Source organism: Micropterus salmoides, unplaced genomic scaffold, assembly GCF_014851395.1.
Source record: "Micropterus salmoides isolate LMB-PRFRI ecotype aquatic unplaced genomic scaffold, ASM1485139v1 Ms_hic_scaffold_8, whole genome shotgun sequence".
NCBI lineage: Eukaryota > Metazoa > Chordata > Actinopteri > Centrarchiformes > Centrarchidae > Micropterus > Micropterus salmoides.
Window position 1 is genome coordinate 11,232,685 of NW_024044570.1, and position 27,793 is coordinate 11,260,477.

The window sequence follows — 27,793 nt, forward strand, 5'->3', positions numbered from 1 at the left end:
TAAGGGTGGTTTCACCATGTGTTGTCAGCTGAGCAATTTTTCCCATCTTGAAACTGAAGTCTCGAGGATAATCTTCTGAATGGATCTTTGACAAGACAAACTTGGTGATGCAGCCTAAGCAAAGGTTGTAATTGCCTAACAGTGACTGCTTGGAAAGCTCCTCAAATCTTCTCTCACTGTTGTTGGACTGTAGAACAAAAAGCAGCTGTAGGCCTGAGGTTTCCAGATTGTTCCATCTGTGAACAAATAAAGCTGTTGAACCGTTGGGTGAGTTTACGCCACACTGGCTGACAGAGATTAGATCTTCTGCATCTTTGATTAAAAATAAGCCTTTGAATTTCTAGATTTTGTAAGTAAATAAGTGATGTACAGACAGTGCTATAGTGCTATAAACCTTTAGTTTTGAGAAAGAAAACAAACTTTGTAAAGGGTGTAATAATATAATGAATAGCTTTATTGATGGTTTCATGCTGTAAATATATCAGTAATAAGTCCTTAATAAACCAGCAAGTTGCCAGGTTGTGAAACATGGAATGGTGTTTGTGCTCTTCAAGAATGACACCTGCTTTAATTTATCAGGACGCCATCTTTAATGACCAATTTCACTACTATCTTCTGGAAAAATGAAAAAGTGAAAACCCCCTAAGCATGTTTTTTTTTATAGAAAAACAAGGATGAAGGGGCTTTTTACAACCTGGCAACGCTAAAGTATTTTTTTTAATCAATGTTTATTGATGAGCTATAAAGTGATTTATATATCATTAAAAGACATACAAATGTTTTATTTAAAAAAAAGTAAAAGTTTTTATTGAGCAATCCTTGACTTGTCTTGCCCATCAAGCACTTTGACTTTCTTCCACAGCAAAATTGTGATAATTAACTAGTTAATCAACTATTAGACCGTCATTGTTTATCATGGCTAATGACGTCTGAATTGTAGCTGAACGGAAGTGACGACATACAAATTACACAAAACCTTTTTATATATAGTCTATGCCCAAAATAATGTTGTACTGAAACTGTTTTTGATAGCACGTATTTTTGTTGTTGTAGCCACTCCAACGGCACAAGTTATTTGTATTTGACATATTATTACTGCTGGATTTCAAATCTTTATCATTAACTCATCAACTGTGAACGCTGAACAAAGCGTATAAACAGATGATCCTCAGCTAAACCCGCCAGATAGGGTATGTTACAACATTGCAGAAAGTTGCAGACGTAAGAGTTCCGAGTTCAAGATTATGATTTCAAAATAAAATCATACTGAGGCGTGACTATGTGACTGGCTCTCATTGTGAAAATCATAGACCGGATTGCTATTGTTGCCGTTGTTAGCTTAACACCAAGCAGACTAACGTCCATGTGATGTGTACGTCTGGAGAGTCGCTTGCACAGTCTGTAGTCTGAGCGGTTTCTCGTTTTTTGCTACAGTAGACGCAGTCTCCAGGCGCAGTGTGGCACAGGTTACCGCTAAATTGTTTTTCTTTCTACTAATAAAACGGATTTTAAGCGTTTGTACTGATGTAGCGCTAGCAGCTCCTAAAATCGGGTTCCAATCAGTAACGTTAATCCGATAAATTCAACTGGTAAGTGACGATAGCTTAAATGTAACGGCAACACCATCCCGAATAGCTAACGTAAAGACAGTTTCTAACTCATTAATGGTAAAACACCGTCTCTAGTAAAGCTGGTGCTATGTTGGGTAACAAGCGTGTCAGTTAGCCTTGTTATTAGCAAGGTCAAATTGTCAAAAAATAGCTAACGTTAGCGTTACAAATAGCTAACGCAGTTAGCCAAGCTGTCTGACATCAATTACTTGTCGCAGTGCAGCTAACGTTACTGAGATTTGTTTACCACCTCATAGACATGAATTAAATACCCGTAGATGTCGCATTTACTGGCATCTAACAGTCTTGCCCCGTTCGTTTTTGTAGACAGGCTTTGATATAAGTAACTTAGGTGTCTGAGAAGTAGTCATAGCTTGCATAACTTGCACTTTTATATAACTATAACGTTAACGTTACACGTCTGTACTTTGCCGTGCTCGGTGGTGCTCCAGACTCAGCAGGTGAAACACCCGCAGAACGTGCTTATCAGGTTATTCTCTGCGCTCCCCTGTATCGTTTCAGTAACGTTAACGTTAATTTCCTCCGACCACCCCAGGATGCTGGCAGTCACTTGGGTGGGGCTGACGCTGATGACCGTACACAGGAGCAGAACCCAGGGATAAACCGGACCGCACAGGACCAGTTTAAAGAAGTACGGGGGGCGGTTGGTGGGTAGAGCCATGACCAAGCCCGAGTCGAAGAAAAGCGGTGTGGCCGCGATCAGCGCTACCGGCAAGTGCGCCACAACCGCGTCCGCTGCCGAGCAGGACAAGAACGGCTCCCTCGAGCAGGACAGTCCGCACCAGAGCGCACAGATCAAAGTTAATGTGATGAAGCAGCCCTCCAAGGAGAGCCTGCACCGGAGAAACACGGAGTGCGAAGTCTATGACGACGGGACCAACACCTTTTTCTGGTGAGTGCGTTCCGACAATGTCAACCATACAAATGTCAAATACTGAACACTGCAGCATCTGAAGTGATCGGGGTGTTTTGACAGGCACTGCATGAAAATACTTCGAATTCACAGTTCACACGAAAATGCACGTGTTTGGTGACAACAGCGTGTGTTATAGGGTTCAAGGTGAACTGAAAGACAAACACTGTAACCTTGTAGTTTTTTTAAAAATTAAGTCTGAGGTCAAGCTGAAATGTGTTCTGGCGAAATTGTTCAAATGTAAAATGATGTCCTCTGCTAATGTTTGTCGGCATGTCATAAATGCTTACAGTGCACATCCAAGCTCAGAGCTTGTTGTTGATAAGTCAATAGCTAATATCCCTCCCTGCACCTTCAGCAGAAAGAGATTCATAACAGACTTGAAGTCAAGACAGATATTCTGTCCATGCGGTTAACTGGAGGATTGAGTTTTGTATGCACCAACTGACACACATGCGCACACACACAGGCTGAGTGTGCTGACATGTGCAAGGTGCAGGTGTTATTGGGGCAAAGTGACATTCTGTTCTGCTGCCATCTTTAATGGCCCTTCAACCTGTCCCTCCAGGAATATTTGAGCCTGGGTAAATGTATGTGTGTCTCATCTCTGCTTTGTGTGTAAAGCTGTGCTTTGCCTGTAAAGCAAAGGCAGTAAGAATCTGCTAAGCTATCCAATATCTTCGGCACCAGAGGAGACTGGTATGCTTTCTCATTGCTATGTTACAGCCTTGACATTCAGGTTTCCTGTTATTCTTATACTGGAGGCATTAACAGGAACTAAGGTGCTTAGATGCTTTTGTCTATTCATGTCATTAAAGTAGACCAGCAACCTGTAGGATTTAGAGGGGTTTCTAATAAATGGCCTCCCATTTATAAGTTAGGGTACATACTAGAAACACTGCTTTGTTTATACAGTGTAATTCAACAGCGCTACAAACTACAGCCTCAAAAATGGCCATGAAGTCGAATTAATACTTAACTATAAAACTGTTTCAACACACAGCCTTCTGAATATTGCATCAAAGCATCAAAGTAGGGTTTAGTGCAGGCTTGACGCTAGCTCAGTTTAGTCACAAAATGGCCAGCTCTGGTTAATACTGCTTGTGATTTATGTGACTTGCCTCACAGTAGTTTGTTGGCACTCCCAGCCTGTTATAACAGAGAACCGATAATGAAGAATGGCTTTGTAACTGTTTAGCTTGTGGTCAACTTGGAAACCTGTGGCCCTCGTGAATCATGTGGCATTCTGGATATGTATGAGCTAATACTGCATGTATAAACACATTGAAAACAAGAATGAAAAAGGCACAGAATACATGTCACTGAATGTGTAGCATATTAATCTCCTGTCTTAAGTCATTAGAAATGTATATCCATTACATTACATAAAGTTAGCTGTGAATAATATTTAGAAGTTAATATTATGCAGAAATGCTCTAACCACTACCTCAAATTAAACCATGATGAACAATTTTTAAGAGCTGACTTGTGATAACAGCGAAGAAATTGGAGGTTCAGCAAACGATACTCCAGCATTGAAAAGTGGAAGTGAAGAAGTTGGTTGCTTGTGGTGATTTTCTGATCATGGAGTCAGTACAGAAGCACACTGGCTGTGTTGTTAAAGACTCCCACCCCACGTGTTACAGAGATATACCAAAGAACTGTCTGTTGATTGTGGCACCTTGGTGTCGTTGTTAAATTATTATTATTATTAGTACAAATTGGAATTGGAAGTGTTTTTTTTCCCTAAGAAAAGAGGAACAGCTTGGATAGACCTTATATAGAACTCAGCCTGATGAAGCAAAATTTTCTGCTGGCACTTAAAATCTTTCCCTACTCAACTCTCAGAGACTTCTGAGTGTGATTTGTACATTTTGACTACTGACAATGTCTTGGAAAAGTTTTATTTCTAAATGTATTTTGAAGAACTGTGCTCAAAACAGAATTTAATGTTATCAAAGTGTCACAAGGCCTGATATTCTGTGATTTATAACAAACTGTGATCATGGAAACCAGAGGCAGCTGTGGCCAAATACATGAAACTGACAATCAAGCCTATTGTATTAAATAGGGTCACTTTGTTTTTAAGCTTGGCACAGTCACAAACTGTATTTGTCAAGCCTATTTTAACTCTACAGTCAGCCTCAGGACAACATTAGGCTATGCTCTGATTGGGCATTGGGCTGTTTTTTCCTAGATGCTCTTCCTCAATCTTAGTGGTCAATTTCTTTCTTCTCATTTGCACCAGGCTGGTATTTCTGTTGCGCCTTTTCACTCGCAGTGGTGTTGTGTTGTTGTCACGCAAGGGAGAAACCAGGTCCTCCTCTGTGTCTCCTGCCAAACAGGTTGGATAAGAAGGTGAAACAAGGTGAAAAACACATGACAGCCGTCTCTGTGACTCTGACTCTGAGCCGAATGGCTGGCAGAGGGGGTGACGTTCTTTAGTTTGACAGATGACAGCAGTAGCCTCAATACAAAATAAGCTTTTTTAAGCCATTGCTCTATTGTAATATTAAGTACTCTTAAATAATAAGGTGTTGTTTTATATTTTCACTGAGGAGACCACTGTTTGTTCTACACACTGATATAGCTAATGCCTCTGTGCCACTGACCTCGATTGCTGTCCCAGAACTTTTAAAACGGGTAACATTTTCCGTGTTGGCAGTAAACATGGAAAGTGAATTTGTGCTGAAACAACTCCATGGCTGCTTTGTATGTCTCTGTGTCAGGCAAATTTCACTGAGCATGCTCGGGGATGTTGGGTTTATGTTTAAGCGTAGTAGGCAAATTGGGATAAAAATCATGTAGTGTGAACTAGGCTTAACCCTGTATGGTTAGCGACCACTTAGTAACTTTGTTGTTTGATGCTTGACAGGTGCTGTCTAGTAGAAGAAAAAATGTCAGCCTCTACTGCATTGTGAAGCAAGACACTGACGTTCAGCAATAGTTTAGAGGGACTGTACTCCTGCAACATGTAGCTCAAGTTCAAGAAAATGTCTTTTTGTTGTTTTCTTTACCTGGAGTAGTACTGCCCGCAGTACTCATTGGTATGCATTGTCATATCACTGGGTTAATTGAAACTGCTGGCGGCTGTTTATTTACTTCACAGTGAGCTTCACAGTTCACCTGCAGGTCACTCGCTCACAATGCTGTTTGGTGCCAGTGTTTTAACTGAGCTCAATGGAGTGTTTTTGACAGCTGGGGTAGCCTAAGCAAACAAACACAAGATTGACAATAGGTCAAGCATTTAAAAGTGCTTTGATCAACCCTGATCCTGTGGATTGCCTTTGAGACATCCCAAATGATAATTAAAATTGGATGTCTGATCAATCAGAGCATTCACTAGTATTAAGTTTAAAGTAATATTAAATATTTGAACTGACTCTGGCGATTATGTCCTTGTCAGCAAGACCATTCAAGTGCTTAATCCTTTTCCCTCTTTCTAGTTTCTGGGGTTATCCATACTGGAATGTTCTTGTAACTCTTGTCAGTAAGTCAATAACTAAAACTTTGCCCCCTGAGATAAATCCTACACATGGCGTGGATGTACAATATATCTGAACCATTAGTGTCAAACTATTGTATGACAAAGGCCAAGGTTCATTCCCTGCTGTCTGATGATGGAGATATGAGCCCATGGCTGGCATTTGGTCCTAAAATCCATACCTCATTATGTATTTTTTTTGTTTTGTTTTGTTGGTTGCACACCCCTTTTGTAATTGTTGACAGCCAAAGTAACCCCATTTCCCAATAGAAATTTCTCCTCTGTTTTATCTCATCTCCACTCCTTTCAATATATTTACTGCTGATTATTAGAGACAAAGATTTTCCGCTCACAAGCACAGGATGTTTAAAAGCTTTTTTAAAGACACATTGTTTAGTGATCACTGATGTGTTCTCAACTCAATTTATATTTACATTTTATAAATTTAGCTGACGCTTTTATCCAAAGTGACTTACAATTGCTAAGTATGTCAGAGGTTGCACGCCTCTGGAGCACCAGGGACACATTAGTGGATGTGTCACAGTGGGGTATTGAACCTGGGTCTCACACACCAAAGGCATGTGTCTTGTCCACTGCTCCATCACCACCCCATACTGCGTTAATATTGCTAATCATTCTCCTTTGGTGGCGTCATACAGCATCAGTGGATCTTTTGCTCTCTGGCTTTTCTTGAATTTTCCTCTTTACAAATGTTGTTAATCTCCCTCTGTGTGTCGCTTCTCTCCCTCTTTCTCTGCAGGCGAGCACATACTGTGACAGTGCTGTTCATTCTGACCTGTGCTCTGGTCTATGTTACGCTGTTGGAAGAGACCCCCCAGGACACGGCCTACAACACTAAGAGGTCAGTAGGCTGCACACGTCACTTCCTCAGTGTCCTCAAAGCCAAAAACTTGCAAAACCCAGCAGGCAGCCCAAAGAAATCTTTTGATTAGACTGAAGTTTGAAATAATAATTTTAGCAGCTGTTTCTCTTGACAGAAAACTTGTTTTATTAGTAGTCAGCAACACTGATCATTTCAGGCTTCATTCTAATATTGTGCCCCTTATAACCTTTATACCTAATAACCATATAACCTTTGTCTTCATATAGCGCTCTGTTAGTCTAATGATGATGTTTTACTGAGGAGCCAGCAGATTACAGTTGATTTTTTTCTTTGTGTGAAACATAAGAAAAAAAGCAATTGTATGTGTGTGTGTGTGTGTGTCAACCTTTTGTGGCTCACGTCACATTGCTATTTAAAGTCTGATGACTAGGTCACATAACAAAACTAGCCAATAAGGAGTACACACTTTTTAGTTTTCACACAGCAACACGTGAGGTGCATAATTCATTGTTTCCCATTGAATCATATCCTTTTTCAGTAGCATTTACCTTGAGCCGAGCTGGCCCTCTTTCAAGCTCAAATTTAACTGTTCACAGAAAAATAAAACCCTGATGATCATGAAAAGAAAGAGCATGAACACCAGATTACTATTTGATTAGATTAAGATTCACAAGTAGGTTTTATGCCTTCAACACAGTGAAATTTACATTTACTGAAGCATTGAGACTTGCAAAATGACTGAGGTGTGATCCAGTTCCTTTATTAGTGCCCGGTCATTGACATTGGTGGTGCTGGAAGCTTAGTGGTGACTGTACTGACTAGTCTGTGCTTCTCAAAAACAGCAAAATAGTCACCTTACGTGTTAATCTTTTGGGTGATTTTATTTAAATATTTCAAAATGCTGACAAATGTGTTGTCTGTTTGCGCGTGGACCGTGCAGTGGCTACTGTGGGTGTTGCTATTTTATTTGTGGCACAAATAAAGAGGAATGCTCTACTAGTGTTCTAATTCTGCAGAGCAGGGTCTTATTTTCATTCATTTTCTAATTTATTTTCAGGAGCAATGCACGTTGATCTATATAAATACACTGAACAAAATTATAAATTCAAAGATCTTGAGACTTTCTCTATGTACACAAAAGGCCTATTTCTCTCAAATATTGTTCACAAAGCTGTCAAAACTTGTGTTAGTGAGCACTTCTCCTTTGCCGAGATAATCCATCCACCTCACAGGTGTGGCAAATCAAGATGCTGATCAGACAGCATGGGTATTGCACAGGTGTGCCTTAGGCTGGCCACAATAAAAGGCCACTTTTACAAAATTCTACATTTTACAGCCAGTTTTTTGCCAAAAAACTACTAGGAAAACCTTGTAGTTGCTGTAAAATTTATATGTCCTAATTTACTCAATTAACGTGAGTCCAGTTTGAACAGACAGTTAGGCTTCTTTTCTGGGCTGTGTTGTTATCAGCTGGTCCAGCAACAAGCTGACACTTTTGAAAGAAAAGTGAAAGTGACAGCCACAAGTCTCTGCTTCATGAAATTAATTTCATTTTCCTAAATCTCCGTTATTGTTAAAGCCTCATGTTTTGAGCGGCATGCTGTGATCATCCCACATGGGGAAGGTGGTGAGTCGCTATTCCACATGCCTGTTAGTTTTGTACTACATTTCCTAGCCGAAAATCTACTTTTAAGTATTGTGTGTTTCAGATTTTTATTAAATGATTAATTTCTTCTGATTATGAGGCAAGGAGTCATGGAGTTTGATAAATAATTAAACTGGATTTAATACATTACACTAAACTTTCATATCCAGACTGTGGAGTTCGGACAGAAGTGATACTTTTTTAAATGTAATTTTTTGTCGGAGGAAGCGACTGTCAATCGTGATTTACTCAAACATATTTGCTTTCACTTTCGTCGTTAATATGTTCAGTACCACCACAATAATGGAAGCCACACATAAACCAGCCCCTGGACTCTTCTATAGTATACCATAAACTTAAATTGCTTTTTTCTGTGTTGACACTTGTGGTCCGGTAGGGGGATTGTGGCAAGCATCCTGGTGTTCCTCTGTTTTGGAGTGACACAAGCCAAAGATGGACCCTTCTCCAGACCTCATCCAGGTAAGAATAGAACATTGATAACAAACTATCTAACGTTTTCTAAATCTGCTTTTCATAGTTTTAGGGCAACATTTAGATCTTCTTCGTGGCATGTTAATCAGTCAAAGCAATGCGGTCTATTTTTAAAAGTTACAGAACATCGTCATATATCTTGTGCAATGCCGGTCAAACTGAAAAAGAATTTGAGTAGGTCAAGCTTTTGCAGAGATGCAAAGCTTTATTCCACTCTGAATAAAATATATATGTTTGCCCTGTTACAAATTTAAGATTAGTTAAGATGGGGAAAAAACAAAAGTGTTGCGTTTATTGATGCTTATGGGCTGTTCATAGATACATATGAATAGCCCATAAGCATCAAAAGGCACTTGTTTACAAACTGATATATTTTAAGGATATCTGTCATTACAGTAACTGACAATTATGCTGTTTAAATAGCATGCTACTGTCAGGAGAAGCCCTGGTGTTGAGTCTGACTTAATGGCATATTGATTGTGGCTTCAGGACCTGATAGCAGTTACCACAAATTCCATCAATAATCTCCTATTGACTTCTAATATGAAATAAAGATCATCTGAGTGTTGTGAATCAATACACACAATGGATAGCTAAATGTAATTGTCAAAATAAAGTAGACATCTGAGTAAAAGAAGAACTTGAAAGGAGGTAGGGTGCTTTCTTGGCATGGGTAAGGCCCAATCTGATCCCTTAGAGCCATGTTTCCCAAACTTAGGGTCGGGACCCATAATGGGTCGCAGGCCCACTTTTATTGGGTAAATAAAAGTAAAATTCTTAACAATGTTACAATATGTAAATATGTGACTGAGCATTCATTTCTGCTACACTTGTCTGTTCAGCTATGGTCCAGCTCAGATGCTGTGTTGTCTTTGTTAGTTTTTCCACTGTTCCAATAATCACCAACCAAATTTTCTGCTCAGGACGCCGTTACTGCTATCTTTACGTAGTAAATAGTTGTCGGCTGCTATATTATTGTTCAGAATCTCATGTATAGAACCTTTTAATTGTTGATATAAGTCTGCATCATTAGTGCTTCAGTACTTTTAAGTTTAATGTTATTTGCTAAAAGCATCAGCTATGTATTGAAATGTTTCATCAGACTGTTTAGGCGGTGATATATTGTATGTTGTACCATTTTTGGTGTGGCTGTGTGTATTAGCCTTACTGTGACACTATGTTAATAAAACCTTTTTTAAAATGTACTTCACACTATAAAGCGATGCTTCTGTTTAAACAGTGCAGTTTGCTATTTAGGTCATTCATGCAGAAAACTCATCTCTTGCGCAATATGTTTCCCACTTAATGGAAATGAAGGAAGGGAGGACGGTAACAGCTTGGAGGTCACATGGAGACACACACTGAATGAGTTAATTGTCAAGGCGTGAAGTGGCCGGGCAGGAATTTGTGCTGCAGTTGTTGCATTACTTGTGCCTTCTTGCCTCCTCCTTTTGTGGATAGAAAGAAAAGGGAGTTTTGTTTGTATTGACTGTGTTATACTTCCTGAACTGTTCAGCAGGCCAAGTAGACTCAGTTGTTGTTTACCTTTTGTTGCAGTTCAGTTGAGGCTCCACATGTGCATATCGTGGGAAAAGACCCAGGGGGACTTTCAGATTAACAACCTGGATCACTGGCGGGGAGTGTCGCAGCAAACTGAGCTCATACACCACAATTCACAAGAAATTACAATAACAGTGACAGCTGATTGTAATCCCTTTGTGGGACATTTATTACCAGGTGCAGCTACAATAGCTTTAGGCTTTTAACACAGCCACTAATAGTCCTTGCATGTGACTTAAAACTGAACTTTAATGGAAACCAGATTATCTTTTGCAATCCCTCTGGCTGTAGTACTCAACTGAATTTCACTGTATCCTTGGTAATAGTAAACAGATCTTACAGTCATGATTTGATTTAGCACTTATGCATGCACCCCTAGCAGCTCATCATGTCCAGTGTCATGTGTTTTGCGTAGATGTCTTTGACCAAAAGACAGGATCCGGGGAAAGACTAATATCAAAATCAGGGTGGGAACAGAAGTTAACATGGCATAACCTAGCATTAAACTTCTTCATGGAGTGTTGAATGAAACATGCTTAAACTGAAAGAAGCTGTATAAAAATGTTGTACTTAAGAATGTCAGCAAGGTCTTGTGACTTGGAGAGACATACTGGTACTCAACAGAAACTAAACTATCACTCTGATTCTATTCGGACAGCATAACATGTACATAATCTTTGGTGCCCCCTTAAAAACCACGAGAAGCTAAAGCTGAAGTCATTATTGCCAGATGTCAGACAACATGTTTTCTTTTTTTGAAAGTAGTGCACAGATGTCCAATGAAGCTTATTGCTACAACTCTCACCGTCACTTTCTCTCTCTCTCTCTCTGTAGCTTATTGGCGGTTCTGGCTTTGTGTCACTGTCGTCTACGAGCTGTTCCTCATCTTCATCCTGTTTCAGGTTGGTGTGCTGATCAAACTGACGCCTTGATGGGCCGAAACGCTCACATTAAAACATTCATTGCGTAAGGGAAATCAATATAGCATCACAGAAAAGTATGGCAATTATACCACATGCCCATCTTTCTCTTGATTTTGATGTCACAGTCTCCACCCAAAGAACAAGGCATCAGAGCTTAAATCTTGGATTGTGTAGTGTCCACAAACCAAAACAAAGCAAAGTAGCTACATCCTTAGAAAAACATGTGGTGGCATTCATAAAGGCATCTTAATACCAGGCCAAAACACTGGCAGAGTTTGTTGTTTGAAATCTGCTCTGATCTACTTTTTCTGCTGTGATCCTCCTTCATCTTGAACCCTGGAAGCCTCTTTGCGCTCTCCCAGTTTAATTAAAATGTCTGTCACTGAGCCAGACCCTTTAAAATAGAAGTACTTTACAGCTGACATTCTGTATCTTAATCAGGACTAGACACTGTACAAAAAGGAGTTGAAATACTTAAGCCATCTACATTCTTTACTCGTGCAATGAAAATGAAAATTGTAGCTTAGTGAAAGCCTCCATTAATGTTTCTTTACTTCTCTAAACCTCGTTATCCAGACGGTGCACGATGGACGACAGTTCATGAAGTACATTGACCCCAAGCTTGGGGTACCCCTCCCTGAGCGCGACTATGGAGGAAACTGCCTCATGTACGACCCAGGCAACACCACCGACCCCTTCCACAACATCTGGGTGAGATTATTTGTTTTATTTTCATTTTATTATTTATTTATCCTCCAGTCATTCTGCCCATGTTTGTTTCAGTTATGAAAACCTGTATGTGACCCAGATCTCAGATAGTGTGGCAGGCTTAACGCATCTGCACACAACCTTCTGCATTAATGGGAAATGAACAGAATCCTCTCTTTCCCTCTTTCTTTCCCTCGTACATTCTCACAAACACAAAGTTAGTATGGCTGTGTCCTGACTGGATCCAGAAGATTGTGTCTAGTGGTGCAGATTATAGCCCGTCAGTAGAAGCATGTGATTGAACTATACTTTGCTATAGAACACACAGTGGAGAACTGGTTTTGGGTGTGTCCAAAACTATCCTATGTGACTCATCAAAAAATGCATCAAATCCTCACTTTTGAGAAGCTGAAGCCAGGGAATTGGGTTGTCATTTTTTGCGTGAAAAATAACAGAGTTTAATGGATATGTTTTAGTTTTCTTATGCTTAATTACATCAGAGACAATACGATACTACAGTATGTCATGCTTTGTATACATCGTCATACAGCATTTCACAAGTGACATGCACTTGAGCTAAGCTTCTTTCAAGCTAAAGTTTAGCTTGATGATGTAACAGGTGTAAAAGTTAATTATATAATAAATGGTGAAGGTGTGTTAGGGTGACGTTTAACATAACAAACAGAAAACTTGTTGTTAAATCAACACATTAATTTGTCTCTACAGGATAAAATGGATGGCTTTGTTCCAGCTCACTTCCTGGGATGGTATATCAAGGTAGGTATGGAGTAGGCTGAACAAAACAAATTGACAGACTTCAACTGTTCTGTTACTGTCCTATGATGGTTTAAAGAATGATCTGATACCATTTCCTCTGCCCAATCTAAGCAGAATTATGCTTCATGAAAGCAGTTGAGCATGTGCACAAAACATGATAAAGCTTATTTGTTGCAGTCATGTTGGCATATAGGGAATGACAATAATTTATTAGCCAATGATTACAGATGACATTTAAATATATTAAAGAGCAAGAAATCTTCACAAATCTGACTAAGATTGCAATCATAATTGTAACATACTGACAGCGCAAGTGCGCTCTATTGCATTTGCATGTTTCTCACCTCCTCCCACTCCACTCCATTCTCCTCCTCCTACTCCCCTTTTGCTCTGTTTTCTTCCACAGACTCTGATGATTCGCGATTGGTGGATGTGTATGATAATCAGTGTCATGTTTGAGTTCCTGGAATACAGCCTGGAGCACCAGTTACCTAACTTCTCAGAGTGTTGGTGGGACCATGTACGTATACATATTACTGCTCGTGTCACTTGCTTAACTAAGAATTAGCAGGCAGGCCCTCAAAACAAATTAGATTTAAAAATGCTACATTTTTAAAAGGTCTCAGCACATAAAAGAAGATACTGCTTAACTTGTCAGTACACCATGCTTTGTTTACCAAACGTTTTCAGTTGTCTTGACTTCATCTGAGTTGTTTTAATTGTTGATGGACCATTGGAGGGTTGGGGTACAGCGAACGAGACTGTGAAGATTGTAGCTATTAGACAGAGTGCTAAACTCGACATGTGCTGAATTCACTCCAGTCCGCAAAGGTCACTATACTTCTGAGCTGTTGCTCTGAAGCACAGTGGAGCAGTATCTCGCATGAAGAGTTAAGGAAGCATTGTGATTTTGGTTTATCCGGGTGCCAGCTGTGTATTAAGCAATGAGTGGTCATTTGTTTGTATCATAAGAACCTTAGATTATACCAGGGAGAACCTAGGTGGTCTAAGCAACACAAGTGATAGCAGGGACAATCCTTCAAACACCATTAGAAAGCAATGAGGCAACATAATAGATTTTTTTTTTTTTAAGCTGCTACACAAACAACTACTTATTTACAGTAAATATGAATTACAGTACAAGTGTATACATAATAGAATGTAAATATATTTACATTAAATAGAGAGAGAATTCTGAAAACAAAAGGTTATGGTGCCTCAGTTGATGTGCACGAGGCATTGTTTTCATTTAAGTCTGTCTGACAAACATTTTTTTTAGGTTTAAGGTTTCAGTTTTTCTTTAAGGACAGCAAACTCCCTTGTGTCAAAAGAATGTTAAATTTGAGTTTTTCCTCCTCCTATGCTGCAAACAAAAGGAAAAACAAAGAAGTATGTCAAGGAGATGTCAGTTGAGCACAATCTGTACACACCCACACAGTCCTAAGAAAAGGTCCTCTTGTGTTGGTGGATGACGGTTGTGTAGGAGCTTTGTTTGACCTTTTTAAAAATTTTTTTTAACCCTTTTGATAAAATTGTTTATCTTTCTCTCCCTCTCTCTAGTGGATCATGGATGTGTTGGTGTGTAATGGTCTGGGAATCTACTGTGGCATGAAGACCCTGGCCTGGTTGTCAATGAAGCCCTATCAGTGGCAGGGCCTATGGAACATTCCTACATACAAGTACGGTTTAACACACTTAATCAATGGAAACAACTGCCTTTTAAAACGGGATTTGGTTTATTAACCAACTCTACTCTTATAGAACTAAGACCACATTAAATTGTGCAAATGTTTTTTCAAATATATTAAGTTCTCCACACTGATTCTCTGTGACAGATATAAGTATAATGTTAATGTTTTTGACATGACTTTTTTAAACACTTGAAATAACATGAATTAGAGGGTGGTATTTCCTTTGTTAATTACAGTACCAATATTATAAGTACAGCAATATTGGCGCTTACATTATAACAGGGTACCCGCGGGGTCTTAAAAATATTAAAAAGTCTTAAATTTCATATTCCAAAAATAAGGCCTTTAAAAGTATCTTGTCCTTTCATAGGATTAAATAAATGCCATAACGTCATAAATAAACACTTTTTATGTGCGTGACTTTATAATTTACTCCGTTTGGTGTGACTCTGATGTTATACGGCAGTACAGGTAACATTACTGTTTACGTCAGTATTTAGCTTTACGCTCTGGACTGTGGAGTTTTGGCGGTGCACGAGCTCCGGCATCCAGCTCTGGGCGAATTAGTCAGTTAGGAAAGAAAACAAAATGTCTCTGACGTGCTACTAACAAGCTAACGCTAGCTTGTTGCCTGATAATGGGAAAGTGTCAATTCAGAAAGCCAGAGACATGGACAAGTGGCGGTTGAGGCTGAGGACAGTGGCGCTAACACTATGGCGAGCACTAATGAAACAGTGGAGCTGTAGGTTCCTGGTCAGCGAAGGTTATAACAGCAACGGAGAGGCAGTTGTGTATGAGGACCGTGTCTGTGTGTGTCGGCGTTGCACCACAGTTGTAGTGTAACGTTATGTGAATGGAAACATCCGACATGCTAACGCACATTAAACTTACATTACCCAGATGTGCTGATCACCGGGACGAGGAAAAAACAAACTGTAGCCCAACTCCTTATTCCTGCTGCTTTCAAGCCAATATTTCAAACAGCCTCAAGATGCACAAACGAACAGGATGAAAAATCACATTAAATTACATTACCATATCTAGCCAAGGTTTAACTAATTGTAACAACTCATACTGCACAATTTCTTATTTTTGATTTCACACCTTAAGAGTTAGTGCACAAATATTGGATTCATTTCATAGGTGTAATTTACACTGGGGATACTGGGGACATGTTTCCATCACTTTTTTTGAAGCATTTGTTAAATATATTCAGAAAAATGGCTTGAAACAAGAAATGTTAAAAAAAACCCAAATGGAAATACTTGAGAAAGGTGTATTTGCACAATAAGAAAACCTGCAATGCCATTTAAATATTGAAGAAACAAATGTGCATTGTCCAAAAAAAAGTTTCTTAAGCTAAAAAACAACCTGCTGAGTACTGCATTATATTCTTTTTGCATTGACATCTGAATCACTTTATATATAAAAAAAAAGACAATTCTACCATAAATTGGTGCAGAAAATGTCTCTAGAATGCAGGAGTGTTTAGTGCTCACAATTTTCTAGGGAACCCACAGACCCCCATTTATATATTTCAGCATTGAATATTTCATCAAAATAGTGTTAAAATATCATGTTCTCGTGAACCCAATATTGTAAATCATGCATGTGAGCTAAGTATATCGTCACACCCCTAATTTGAACCCCTATGTCCCCACCACTTTTCAACACAAAGTGACGTCCTTGCTTCATATCAAAGTACAAACACACCCCAAAAAGCTATAGTGTGTTAAATATTAATGTATTATAATAAAATGTTTTATTAAATTCATGTAACTTTGTAAATAATTTTCTCGGGCTTAAAATTCATACAGACGGCAGTGAAGTTGGTATTAAATTCTCCTAGGAGGTATTAAAAAGGTCTTAAAAAGTCTTAAATTTAACTTTGAGAATCCTGGGGGTACCCTGTCTAAGCAATGTAATTATAACAAATGTACGTATTTGTAACTGTAGCTCTGCTGTGTCACTCCCAGGGGGAAGATAAAGCGTATAGCATTTCAGTTCACACCGTACAGTTGGGTGAAGTTTGAGTGGAAGCCTGCTTCAACAGTTCAGCGCTGGCTTGCTGTGTTAGGCATCATCTTTATGGTAAGAAATATCCCGTTTGTACTGACATGAAAGAGGGGCTTGGGGTGTAATGGTGATTACAATACAATAAAAAATATTAAACTAAACATGTACTCTGATTATGGATGTCTTCACAAACTCTTCAATGCCAGGAATGAGTTGACATTACTTAAAGATCCCCTAAAGAGATGCTCCCTGAAATGTCAGACCTTGACTTTACTGACTTGTATGTGCAAAGTTTGTCACTAGAGGGTTGTTTACAAATTCCTCTATTCCAAGGGGGAGATGTCTGTACACTTCCCTAAAATCTGATATTCATATATCAGTACCCCGGGCAAGTTAGATTTAGTGAAAGTTTTAACAACAGACGTAAGGGTGTGCATAGAGTGTGCAGTTTTTGGATGGAAACCAAACTCTGGAGCTTCCTCCCACTATCTGCTATGTAATGATGTTACAGTGCGTTCACATTGTGGCATTATTCACAACCACTTATTACTGCCAGTTACAAGCTAACAAGCTAAAAAAATAAAAGATGGTAACTACACTTACAATTATTTAAAAAAAATGTTAAACAAAATATTAACCATAGCAGAGTTGTTGTTTTGTTTTTTTTACATACTTTAAAGTGTGTCTGGAAGGAAACTTTAAGCTACTTTACAAAAATGTTTACCTAAATGTTTTCTGCCATGAGCCACAACCAAGCACATACACTCAAGAGGTTAAGGAAGAGATTGCAAAAAGTTTCACCGTCATACCATTCCAGTCCCCATACATATTCCCTTTTTACCATTCATTTTCAAACCAAGGAGTCTGTATTTGTCATTTAAATATTATTTTAAATAATCAATTATATTTGGGAAATAATCTGATGAACTTATACTGTCAATAATAGTAACTGTCTTACTTTAATAACATTCATTTGTATTAATATATCAAAACATGATGAGCCACCACCCACAAGGCAGGGAATAAGTGCCATCCTTTTCAGTCATCTTCAATTTATTATATTCTAAGTCCTAAATTAAGACGTGTTATATTATCTCCTCCCTTCCCAGTTCCTCCTAGCGGAGCTGAACACCTTCTACCTGAAGTTTGTGCTGTGGATGCCTCCTGAACACTACCTGGTGCTGCTTCGCTTGGTCTTCTTTGTCAACGTGGGAGGCGTAGCTATGAGGGAAATCTACGACTTCATGGATGACCCGTGAGTAGCAGCTTAATGAAGTTGACTGGTGGTAGCTGCAGCAAGGTTGTTTGGGTTCTTCGGTTGATCACATGTACAAGTAGAGTGAGTAAAACCATACATTGTCTAGAGTACTGATTCAAAACATGGCTGTAATCTGCTGTGGCTGTTATTCAAGTATTTTTGTATCACAGTATTTAGTGTTTGCTGCTTTCTAAATGTCAGAAAGGATAGTGATGCCAAGCAGAAACAAAATGATCAAGAAGTAACACTGCAGTGAAAGGTAACTTAATCTTTTAAGGATCAATGAAACTGTTGGTCAAAATCATATATTATATTCCATAAAGTTGTTGGCTGTCCTGTAAAGGAATATTTCGCTGACAGTTACGGTATATGGGCGTTCAGTCTGTGCTGGTTATTTCTTAAGCCCTTAAAATTCAGATTTCCAGTTCTGTGTTAAGAGAGAAATCAACAAAGGCCTTTACCACTATAGCCCCTGTTCGAGCAAAAGTACCGGGGACTTTTAAGTCCCCAGATCTCATTTCAAGGAACTAAGAGGTTCCTTCAGCCCACTGTTGTGTGTGTTTCCACCGTGGTCTAAAGACCTGCGAAGATTAGACAAATTAACCAGCTGACTTAGGCTGTATGCCTGGCTGTGGAAAGCCATGCACAGGCATCATCATTTGTAACCACGATCCATGAGAAACATTTATAAATGAACATCAGATTTGATGGAATATAATGAAAAACTACAGGCTGTGTTTGACCATTAAAGCAGCTTTTTTGTGTGGGAGCTATAATGAAGAGACACACGATAAAGTTTGTTAACAACAAACTGGATAAAGCCATAAAGTTCTTAAAATAACTCCAACGCAGAGAAAGCAACACAAAAATAAAATTGCGACAGTTTGGAAGGTTATTTAAACATTTCTAGCAAACAAGAGCTGCAGATCAGCTGCAGATCAGCTGCAGCATCACGTCTGTGTCGCTTGAGCGTCGGAGGAACGGGATGTTTAACGAGCTTTATTACCTGCTGTATTCAGCTGTTCCGCTTGTTTTGGAGAGGAGGAGACCGACTTCAGCTCTGTGGGAAAACCTCCTGACTGATGAAAACTTAAAACAACAACTCAGAACCCAGTATTTAGCATAACTCCATCAGCTGTTCACTGTAAACACACAGCTGCACACTAGCTGCGGTTTCCCAGCAACACATTTAATGCTGACGTTCGAACTCAGGCGACGTTGGTGAGACTTGTGTGGCTCTCTTACTGTTGGTTGTGATTTATTTGTTTGCAAACACTGGTGGAAAAGAGAGGAGCAGTAGCAGACAAACAGCCGACGTTCTCCAGTTAAAGCCAGCCCCACCCCCCCAAAGTACCGGTACTTTCGGAAAGTAATACCTCCCCGAGCAGGGACTTTTTAGGGGGTAAAATGAAAACCCCAGAACTACATTTAGACCCTGGTCCCTCCGGTGGAAAAACAGTGAGTTCCTCCAAAGGTTCCTAGTCCCGGGGTGGTGATGGAGCAATGGATAAGACGCCTGCCTTTGGTGTGAGAGACCCTGGTTCAATCCCCCACTGTGACCCATCCACCATTGTGTCTCTGAGCAAGACACTTAACTCCTAGTTGCTCCAGAGGCGTGCAAACTCTGACATGTATAGCAAGTAAGTCGCTTTGGATAAAAGCGTCAGCTAAATTAATTAATGTAATGTAGTTCTGGGGTATAGTTCCTTTTGGTCGAAACACAGCTTATGCCTACTTGCACCAGTATGCAGGTTGTTATTGGCAAACCCTCAAGAGCAGCTTACGGAGTATATTTACCTGACCGATAGTGTAAGCCTCTTATCACATCCGCTTACAGAAAGCAAGCATTGCTGTTTGACAAGTATCCAAGCACTATTGCATTGCCTTTAATAATTGACAATGCTTTTTCAGCAGTCATTTCTTTAAGGGCATCTTTGATGAAAGTTCTCCATTGTCACACACACTAGCACTCGTCTTTGTTATTCAGAATCAGAAATTCATATCAGAACAGCAAAAACAATCCAGTGCAACTTGCTATATCATAGTGACTTGGTTTCAGTTAGCAATGGAGGAAAATGCTTACAAAAAGAGGGTTCCCACACATCCTGGAAAACCTGGAAAATTATGTTGTTGCTCGGTTTTGTTGTGAACACCCCCAGGAGTCATGTCACATGGTAGCAAAGGTTGGATGACATTAATTCAAGGGATTGAAACTCTTAATAATGGAAGTTGCATTATCCTTCAAAGGTGAATATTAGTCACTGCTGGCTTAATTAGGTTATAGTTTAATGTTTTCTTCTCAACTTGTCTTAAAAAGTTGAATAATGTTAAATTGGTAAACATTTTTGGTTCAGTTGCTGAAGCTGACATGCTTGCTAGCTTAATTTGCCTGCAAAGGTTTGTGGTTGAACTCTGGCTAGGAGTAATGGTTTTAAATGTGTTTTGTTGAGAAAGTTGGGTGAATGAATAGGAAGTGGTGGTTAAATTCCCATCTTTAAAATCAGACTTCGTAAGAAATGAACATATTGGTGTATGACATGAGACCTGTCTGTCATACAAGCTAGATCATCACTGGAAAAGTCCTGGGAAATTATCTCTAAAAAGAGTGAGAACCCTGAAATACTACCAGCTTTACATTATGTGTTTGCTGTGCTGCTATTTATATTTATGTATATAGAAAATTGTGTAGAAAGCTTTTAATGCAGCTGTATGAGTCACACTGACCTTGAGTACCATTATGAAATTATGTGTATTTTTAGGATCGCTCAAGTCACAAGTTTACCTATAAATAGTTGAAACATCCTCCCAGTTTTATTACTTTTCCATAACAACCCCTTTTTTCATTTCCCATCAGGAAGTTCCACAAGAAGCTTGGCCAGCAGGCGTGGCTGGTGGCAGCAATCACAGTGACAGAGTTCCTCATAGTGGTCAAGTATGATCCCAACACTATCATGCTGCCCATCCCCTTCTTCATCATGCAGTGCTGGTTTTTAGGAATCCTCCTCATCTTTACCTGGACGCTGTGGCGGTTCTTCATCCGGTAAGAAGTGGGGTGGGTTACTGGGCAGGGCGATGGGGTGTGAATTGGGTTAGGTTTGGAATTAAGGCAACATTGATCAAAAAGCTATTTTAAAGACGGATTCCTAAAATAAATGACAAAACCCTGTGCTCATTCGGGTAAAGAAATTATTTTTGATTATTTAAAAGAAAAAAGAAAGTAGAATAGAAAATGGTCTGCAACTATAAAATGTAGTAATGCAGATTTATTTTTCAGCTGATTTGTTAGTGGAGATTAAAATCGCCATGCAAAAGCGTGTTCTTTGATTAGGTGAAAAAAAAAAAAAAATAGGGTTGCAGACTAGGGTTGAACGATTAATCGTTTTCAAATTGAAATTGCGATTTGAAAGAACGTGATTAGCTAATCGTGAAGACGGTGATTAAATGTAGGTTAATTATACAGCGCATCTGATAGATTTTAAAATTCAGTATGTTGTGTCATCCTCCGGGCATGGGGCGTGTACACTTTACAACAACAAACAAAACTGGAGGAAAACGGGATAATGGCGTCAGCCGAACAGACACAGGAAGCGAGCATTTGCAGCAGGGGGTTTTATTTTTACCGGATTCTCTATGACGTTCAGTGTCTGACTTCCTGCCCGGTTCATCTGCTCTGTGCTGCTTGACACGGCTTTAATCAGAAATAGACTGGCAGTGAATGTTGAACTTAAGCTAAACTTAAAAAATAAATAAATAAATCGCAAATTGAATCGCAATTGCAATATCTGGCAGAAAAATCACAATTAGATCTATTCCCAAAATCGTTCAGCCCTAATGCAGACAAAAGAAGAGTAGAGGGGTTTGTTAGAAGGTTACTTTTAAATATAGTACTTTTAAATATAGTAATTTTTAGCTCACACTAAAGATTCCAAACAATCAGTTCAGCTAGTCTGCTGCTGTTTTGCAGGCAGGTAACACAGGCTTTGACAGTTTGATTACACACAATAATCTATTTAATTTCACAAACATGATTTTAATGTGCGTGTGACCCCCATTTAATGAGACTTTTTATCAATAGGCCCTGTATTTGATTTTCTTCTTCCTCATGACCTCATGCAGCGATATATATTTAAGCTTATTTTTGGTTTGATTCACCTTCTGTTAAGTGTAGCCATGCCCCAGCATGTTAAGCTTCTCGTCTATTTTCTCCCCCCTCCCCCATCCACCTTCCCTTTCTCCTTCCCTCTTAAACTCCTTTCTGCTCATGCTCAGCAGTAATGCTGTAATGTCCATGTCCTGTGAGGTAGGTATAGGAGAGAAGCACTTTGCCCGTTCACTCCCTCCTATCAGCAGTGTTGTATTTTGTTTTATTTCCTCTCTAATACATCACTGTTTGGATCCATAATTATATTCAGAAGATCATTGGGATCATCTAGACATTAAAGATATTACTCCCCATGGATCCTTCTCCTGCATGACACTTTTTAGTTGTTGTTTTTGCTGTGGTGAATTTTTGTCATCTTTATTTTTAGCACTTTACATCGTTTTTATTCCCAGTGGCAGTCAGTAAAGTGATACAGAAACAGCCAGTTTGTGCTGCCGCTGTAGATGTGATAGACAGGAGACACAAGGGCTCATTGAGTGAAACCCAGAGGAACTGTCTGCACACCACACACACACTACGTTCCAATCAGCATGCCTGGCTCCTCCGACCGAGCTGACCATCAACTGATGAGAGCCAATGAGATCAGCTTCATCACTTCTCATAGTGCACCTCTTCCAGTCATACACTACAGTGCATCAAGGACACCAGACACTAAAGCATGCCATTTTATAGACCTGGGTGAAATTGTATTTGCAAATAGTTTTAACCTTATTTTGTTTGTTTTGTTACAAATCTGTTAGCATTGCCCTAAAATAGTATTTTAGATTGGGTTTTTTTGTTTGTTTTTTTGGAGAAAGGTATGTATATACGGTATACATACTTGACTGTCATTGTGAGAATCGTCTCTAGGCTGCTGCAACAAACCCAACTCTTCCACCACTCCGAGCAGCTTAAAACAAACAGACGGCTGTAGTAATTATCGGCAAATACCATTTGACCCAGTTGTACAAGTTCAGGTGTGTCATGCCCCTCTCCCTCATCTAATACACTGCATACTGCATCAGCAGACTAAGGTGAGTATTGTTGGGATGTTTCACTTCACCTCTGTAGACATTAAAGAGTTTTGGTGCTCTGCCACTAAGTGTGCTAGACACGACCGTTAAAGGATATAATTTTCCTCAATAACATTATAATTAATGTTCAATATGTTGTCAATAAATATTTGGTTTAATTAATTTGAATCATGGACAAATTAGCGCTTAACTTTTCTATTAAAATATTTATTTTGTTGAGGAAAAGGGACTGGAAAAAGATTTACTGATCATATTTGTTAAATTTTTTTATCATAATTGTTTTGAATGTTCTACCTAGATTTGTTAAGTGATCCACTGTTTGGCATCAAGTGTTTGTCATAAACAAAAGTTTAACCACATCTGGTTTCTTCAAATTTTCACTCAGGAGAAAAAAATCAGCCTTTAATCTTGAAATAATGATTTGACATTTATCGTGATAAATATTGATATAGAATGATATGAAATGTTTTTATCGTGACATTTTTGGCCACATGGGCCCAACCCTGGTTACCAGCAGCCTCAGAGTACTGTTTCAACAAATAAAATCGTTCTTGTATAATGTCAAGGCTCATGGGTTATTTCAACTAAGGAACATACCGAAACACACTAAAACAGGTTACTTACCTGCAGATACTTCAAATTTAAAAGCGTTTAGGTGGCATATAAAGGGTCTGAGTCCTGCTCCAATCTGCAGTACTTTCTGATACTAGCTTAAGTAACACATTGGGTTTTCTAACAAGCTGTCTTCAGACCTGAAACATGGCACTGGCGGTTTCTATCCATATTCTGATTACCATTTTAACAAAGATAACAGTGATTATTTTGTCAGTATTAAATCTCCCATTAGTCTTCACACGCTTTCACAGCATCACGTGGACTATAGTTTTTGAATGAACGGTTCGAAAATGATCATCGTTTTGTTTTGAACCCCCATATTTACTTTATATAGGAACTGTGTACACATTGAATAAAGTTTTATAACGCACTATAATGTTTGTGTTTATTAATGTACAGTAACAATTTTCCTATGAAGACTTATTTTATAATATTACAAATGTATTTTACTATGTTGTCATTTATTATCTGTTTATACACCAGCATCCACTTGCTTCACAGGAGCAGTTATAGTACAAATATATTAATAAACACTTACAACTACACTGTAGTGTAGGAATGTTTATAGTGTTTGTAAATGCTAAATTGGGATGAGGTTTAAAAATGTTTGGTATTTAACTCAGAAATGGATAGAAAACCTCAGAAATTTCTTTTATTATGTAAATAGTGTGGTCCTCCAAGAGAAAACACATTGAGCAATAAAAGTGGGTGTTACAGTGTGTCTCCTTTCCTTCGATCTTCTCTGTCACAGTGACATCACCCTTCGTTACAAAGAGACGCGTCAACGCAAACATGAAGTCCCCACGGACCGGGACCGTCCTCTGGGCAACGGCAGCACAGCCACCCCGTCTGGGCGGAGTAAACTGAATGGCAGCTCCGAGACTCTGCGGCAGAGGAAGTCCTGAAGGTGGTGGTGGGGGACGTGAGTCGTAACCCGGTCGGCCAGCAGCAGCTGAGGAGTGAAGTTCAAGGTTTGATGTGAAAAATGAAGGAGAATCATGACACAAAGGCACAAATGGACACATATGTGCTGTGTAGACTTAATTTGTGCCTACACACTAAGTAGTCATTCAGCAGGGGCGAGGGAAGGGGCAATTTTCATTTGGTGCATTGTCTAGTTATTGTCTTACTACAGGGATTTACCTCATTCTATTTTTTAAGAACATTTGGGGAATTATACACAGGGCAAGATACATTTGTGTTATTTATACATTACTTTGGATGTTTGGTGATGAGGAGACAAAAAGAAAACACTGAGTCAAAGAGAGGTAGCGTAGTGGAAGGAGGGATATAGGCGACCAGGGAAGTAGAATAGATAGACTCTTGATCAATAATCGACAGCCGTTTTCATTTTCTCAGCTGTCGTAGAAAACAAGAGGTAAGCACCAGGAACGTGTCCGCCATTGTAAATATGCTTCGCTCGGTGTTGTGCAGATGAGAAAGTATAGTATTTGGAGCAGTGAGGGGTTTCTGTAGGTGTAGGTAACAGATGTTCAGTATCAACCTGGGATTTTCGTCACAAACTTGCCAAGCAGTAGTTTAAATGGTTAATAACACATTTCTGTTATGTTAAGTTAAAATAACACTTTTTTTGTCTATTGATTCCCATGCATTTTTGACCGTTTAAGACAGTACTCTTTTCTTTGATTTGGTCCCAAGCTTGTGATGCATTGTTTACATATGGGACTCGATATCAGCTTTTTATTTACAGATCAGGGTTCTTATTCCTGGGAGCACTGAGTTTGGAGGTCCTTGTCACTGCTGGGGAACCTCCCTCAGGCTGACATGGAGAGGAGAAACTGGTCAAAGCTTTTCTCTCCTCACATGCTTTGTTCTTGAAAAGAACATCAAGTTTGTAAAGAAACAAAATCAAATTGTACGATATTCTAGGTATTTAACTGCTGATATTCTACATGATATATTGGATATAGTATGGGTGTTTTTGTAGATGTTTTGTTATCACTGTTGTTATTTTCTTTAGGGTAACTCAATGATGAACACTAGATTGTACTCAAGTTCCTTGAAATGAAGTACTGAGAAATCTGAAGCACTCAAATGAATACATCCATGACAATCACACTGGCGGAAAGCTGCACTCCGTTTTCCTCCACTGTAACAGGACTGTAAATAAAGCTGTGCTCATTCAGTCACATCAGAACATGAATTTAATATTTGATTTCTTTCATGCCAAATGTTTTTTATTTAACTTGGTGTGTTCTGCTGTGTCTGAATAAGCTGAAACAAAATGAAAACCAACCTTATCTTAAGAGGGTGAAATGAAGGTTTAGGTGTGGTTTGGTTTGGGAGAACCAACTTTTCCAGCTCCGTGGGGTTTACCATATTGCACATGAAAACAAGCCAAAGCTTAGATCTCAATCTTGCTAAAACCATAAATGCCACCCAACCCATCCGAGATGCCCAAACAGCCGTTTAAGCCTCATTTCAATTCCTTTTCATTTAGACTAAAGCAGACTCTCAAAGCCGCCGAGGTCAGTCATGTCAGCTTACAGGTTTTATGTTACAAAAGAAAACTGACACCTGGAGGTCAGACCACTAGGAAAAAAAATATTTGGGCAATAAAGGCATTTTAAAAGGCCTCAACTCCCTTAATTCACTAACATTAAATGTCTGTCTAAATATGTGGTCGATTAGTCGACACAAAAGTTATCCACAACTATTGTGATCGATTCGTTTTCTTTCTTTCAAGCAAATGGAATTTGAAGACGTTATAAATTATTAAACTTAAAATGGCCGTTTTTCTATTTTTGTTTTTATCTATAGACAAAACAGTTAAAAGTTAGTCAAGAAAATAACAGGCAGAATAAGTGATAATGAAAATAAGTGTTAGTTGCAGCCTTAGTTAGATGTTCTGATCTTTTCATAATGATACAAGAAAATAAGATTTATGTTGAAAAAAAATCCAACTTGGAAAAACTGAAAATAACTCCCTTGCATTCCAGTCTGATTGGATTTCCACTGTTCCCAAAATGTCTCCCAGAGAGCTTTAGTCTTTGTCCTGTAGCTGTCAGAGAAAGGAGTTGTGAATTTCTGTGTGCTACTCATTGTGTCCCAGTGGCTGCATACTACATAGTTGACAAATTATGACATCTGTGAACCTAGCTCCAGAATGTCCTGTTTTAACCTAGGCTCATGTTAAATGTCACTATAGTAATTATCATGTGAAGGTAATCCAGCAGAATTTGCTGTTCAAATGAGAGGGTCTGCTTATATGTATCAGTTTATTTAGTCATAAACACTAAACTGAAGTTTCTCCTGCTAAATCAGGCTGCAACTGTTTGCATATTTGACCTTCTTTTTTGGACACAGAGATTGCTGTGCAAATTTAAAACCCTAAAAGCGATGTAGCTAATATTTCAAAGTTTGTACTTGTTGTCCTGTGCTAATTCTGTCACTTGTGAACTTTTGTAGAAGTTAGGGAAGTTTGCTTCCCCCCCCCTCCTTTAACTAAATGCTTTTTAGATGGGGGCTGGGGATTCATTGTGTACCCGTGTCCAAGTGCTTTCATTTGAAATCGCTGAAGACTTAAACAGGCCCAAGTCAAGAATTTGCACATCAGATCTGAAATCACAAAATGGTGAATTCAGAAACTAAACCCATAAATGAGCTGCAGAACAAAATAGGAAGTGGTCCCCCCCAAAAAGGACAGAAGGTTTTGAGGGTTCAGTGTAGTTTCACTTGTAGCCACATGGGGGCGGTAGGTGTTCTTACTGTCTCTGCCCGGTGTTCCTGTCTCAATCATTTACAACTTGCTGTAAAAGCCATTTTCAACATAGTTTGTGTAAATGTGAAGATGTTAAAGGTCATACAAACTGAAATATGCTGCTGCACTACTTACTTTTATAATGTTTTCAATAAAATAAGCTGAAAATCTGATTTTAGTCTGCTTAATTTTTTAACAAATCATGTCACAAAGAGGGGTAAAGAAATATAAGATTAAATTTTAAAGTACAAACAGCGTTTCATCTGTTGTGGCTTTGTGATGGTACTTCTGTTGAATTTACTCCCTGGAGACAAAGGCTCACTGTTTACAGAAGCTGTTT

The 27,793-nt window shown here is 38.9% G+C and overlaps 1 protein-coding gene across 3 annotated transcripts; it reads left to right on the top strand.

The window, feature by feature from the left end:
* Window positions 1–27,626, top strand: ptdss2 (phosphatidylserine synthase 2). Of its 3 annotated transcripts, none has more exons than XM_038705880.1 (13): window positions 1–267; window positions 2,167–2,523; window positions 6,789–6,890; window positions 8,915–8,997; window positions 11,404–11,471; window positions 12,069–12,203; window positions 12,927–12,977; window positions 13,384–13,497; window positions 14,538–14,656; window positions 16,645–16,759; window positions 17,794–17,939; window positions 20,797–20,982; window positions 24,484–27,626. In XM_038705880.1, the coding sequence occupies exons 2-13, from the start codon at window positions 2,291–2,293 to the stop codon at window positions 24,635–24,637; spliced, it is 1,506 nt and encodes a 501-aa protein (XP_038561808.1). In that variant the 5' UTR covers window positions 1–267; window positions 2,167–2,290; the 3' UTR covers window positions 24,638–27,626. The 3 variants fall into 3 exon arrangements, with proteins under 3 accessions (XP_038561808.1, XP_038561810.1, XP_038561809.1); XM_038705882.1 differs by lacking the exon at window positions 1–267 and adding an exon at window positions 1,335–1,466; XM_038705881.1 differs by lacking the exon at window positions 1–267 and adding an exon at window positions 1,452–1,589.
* Window positions 27,627–27,793: the final 167 nt, after the last annotated feature.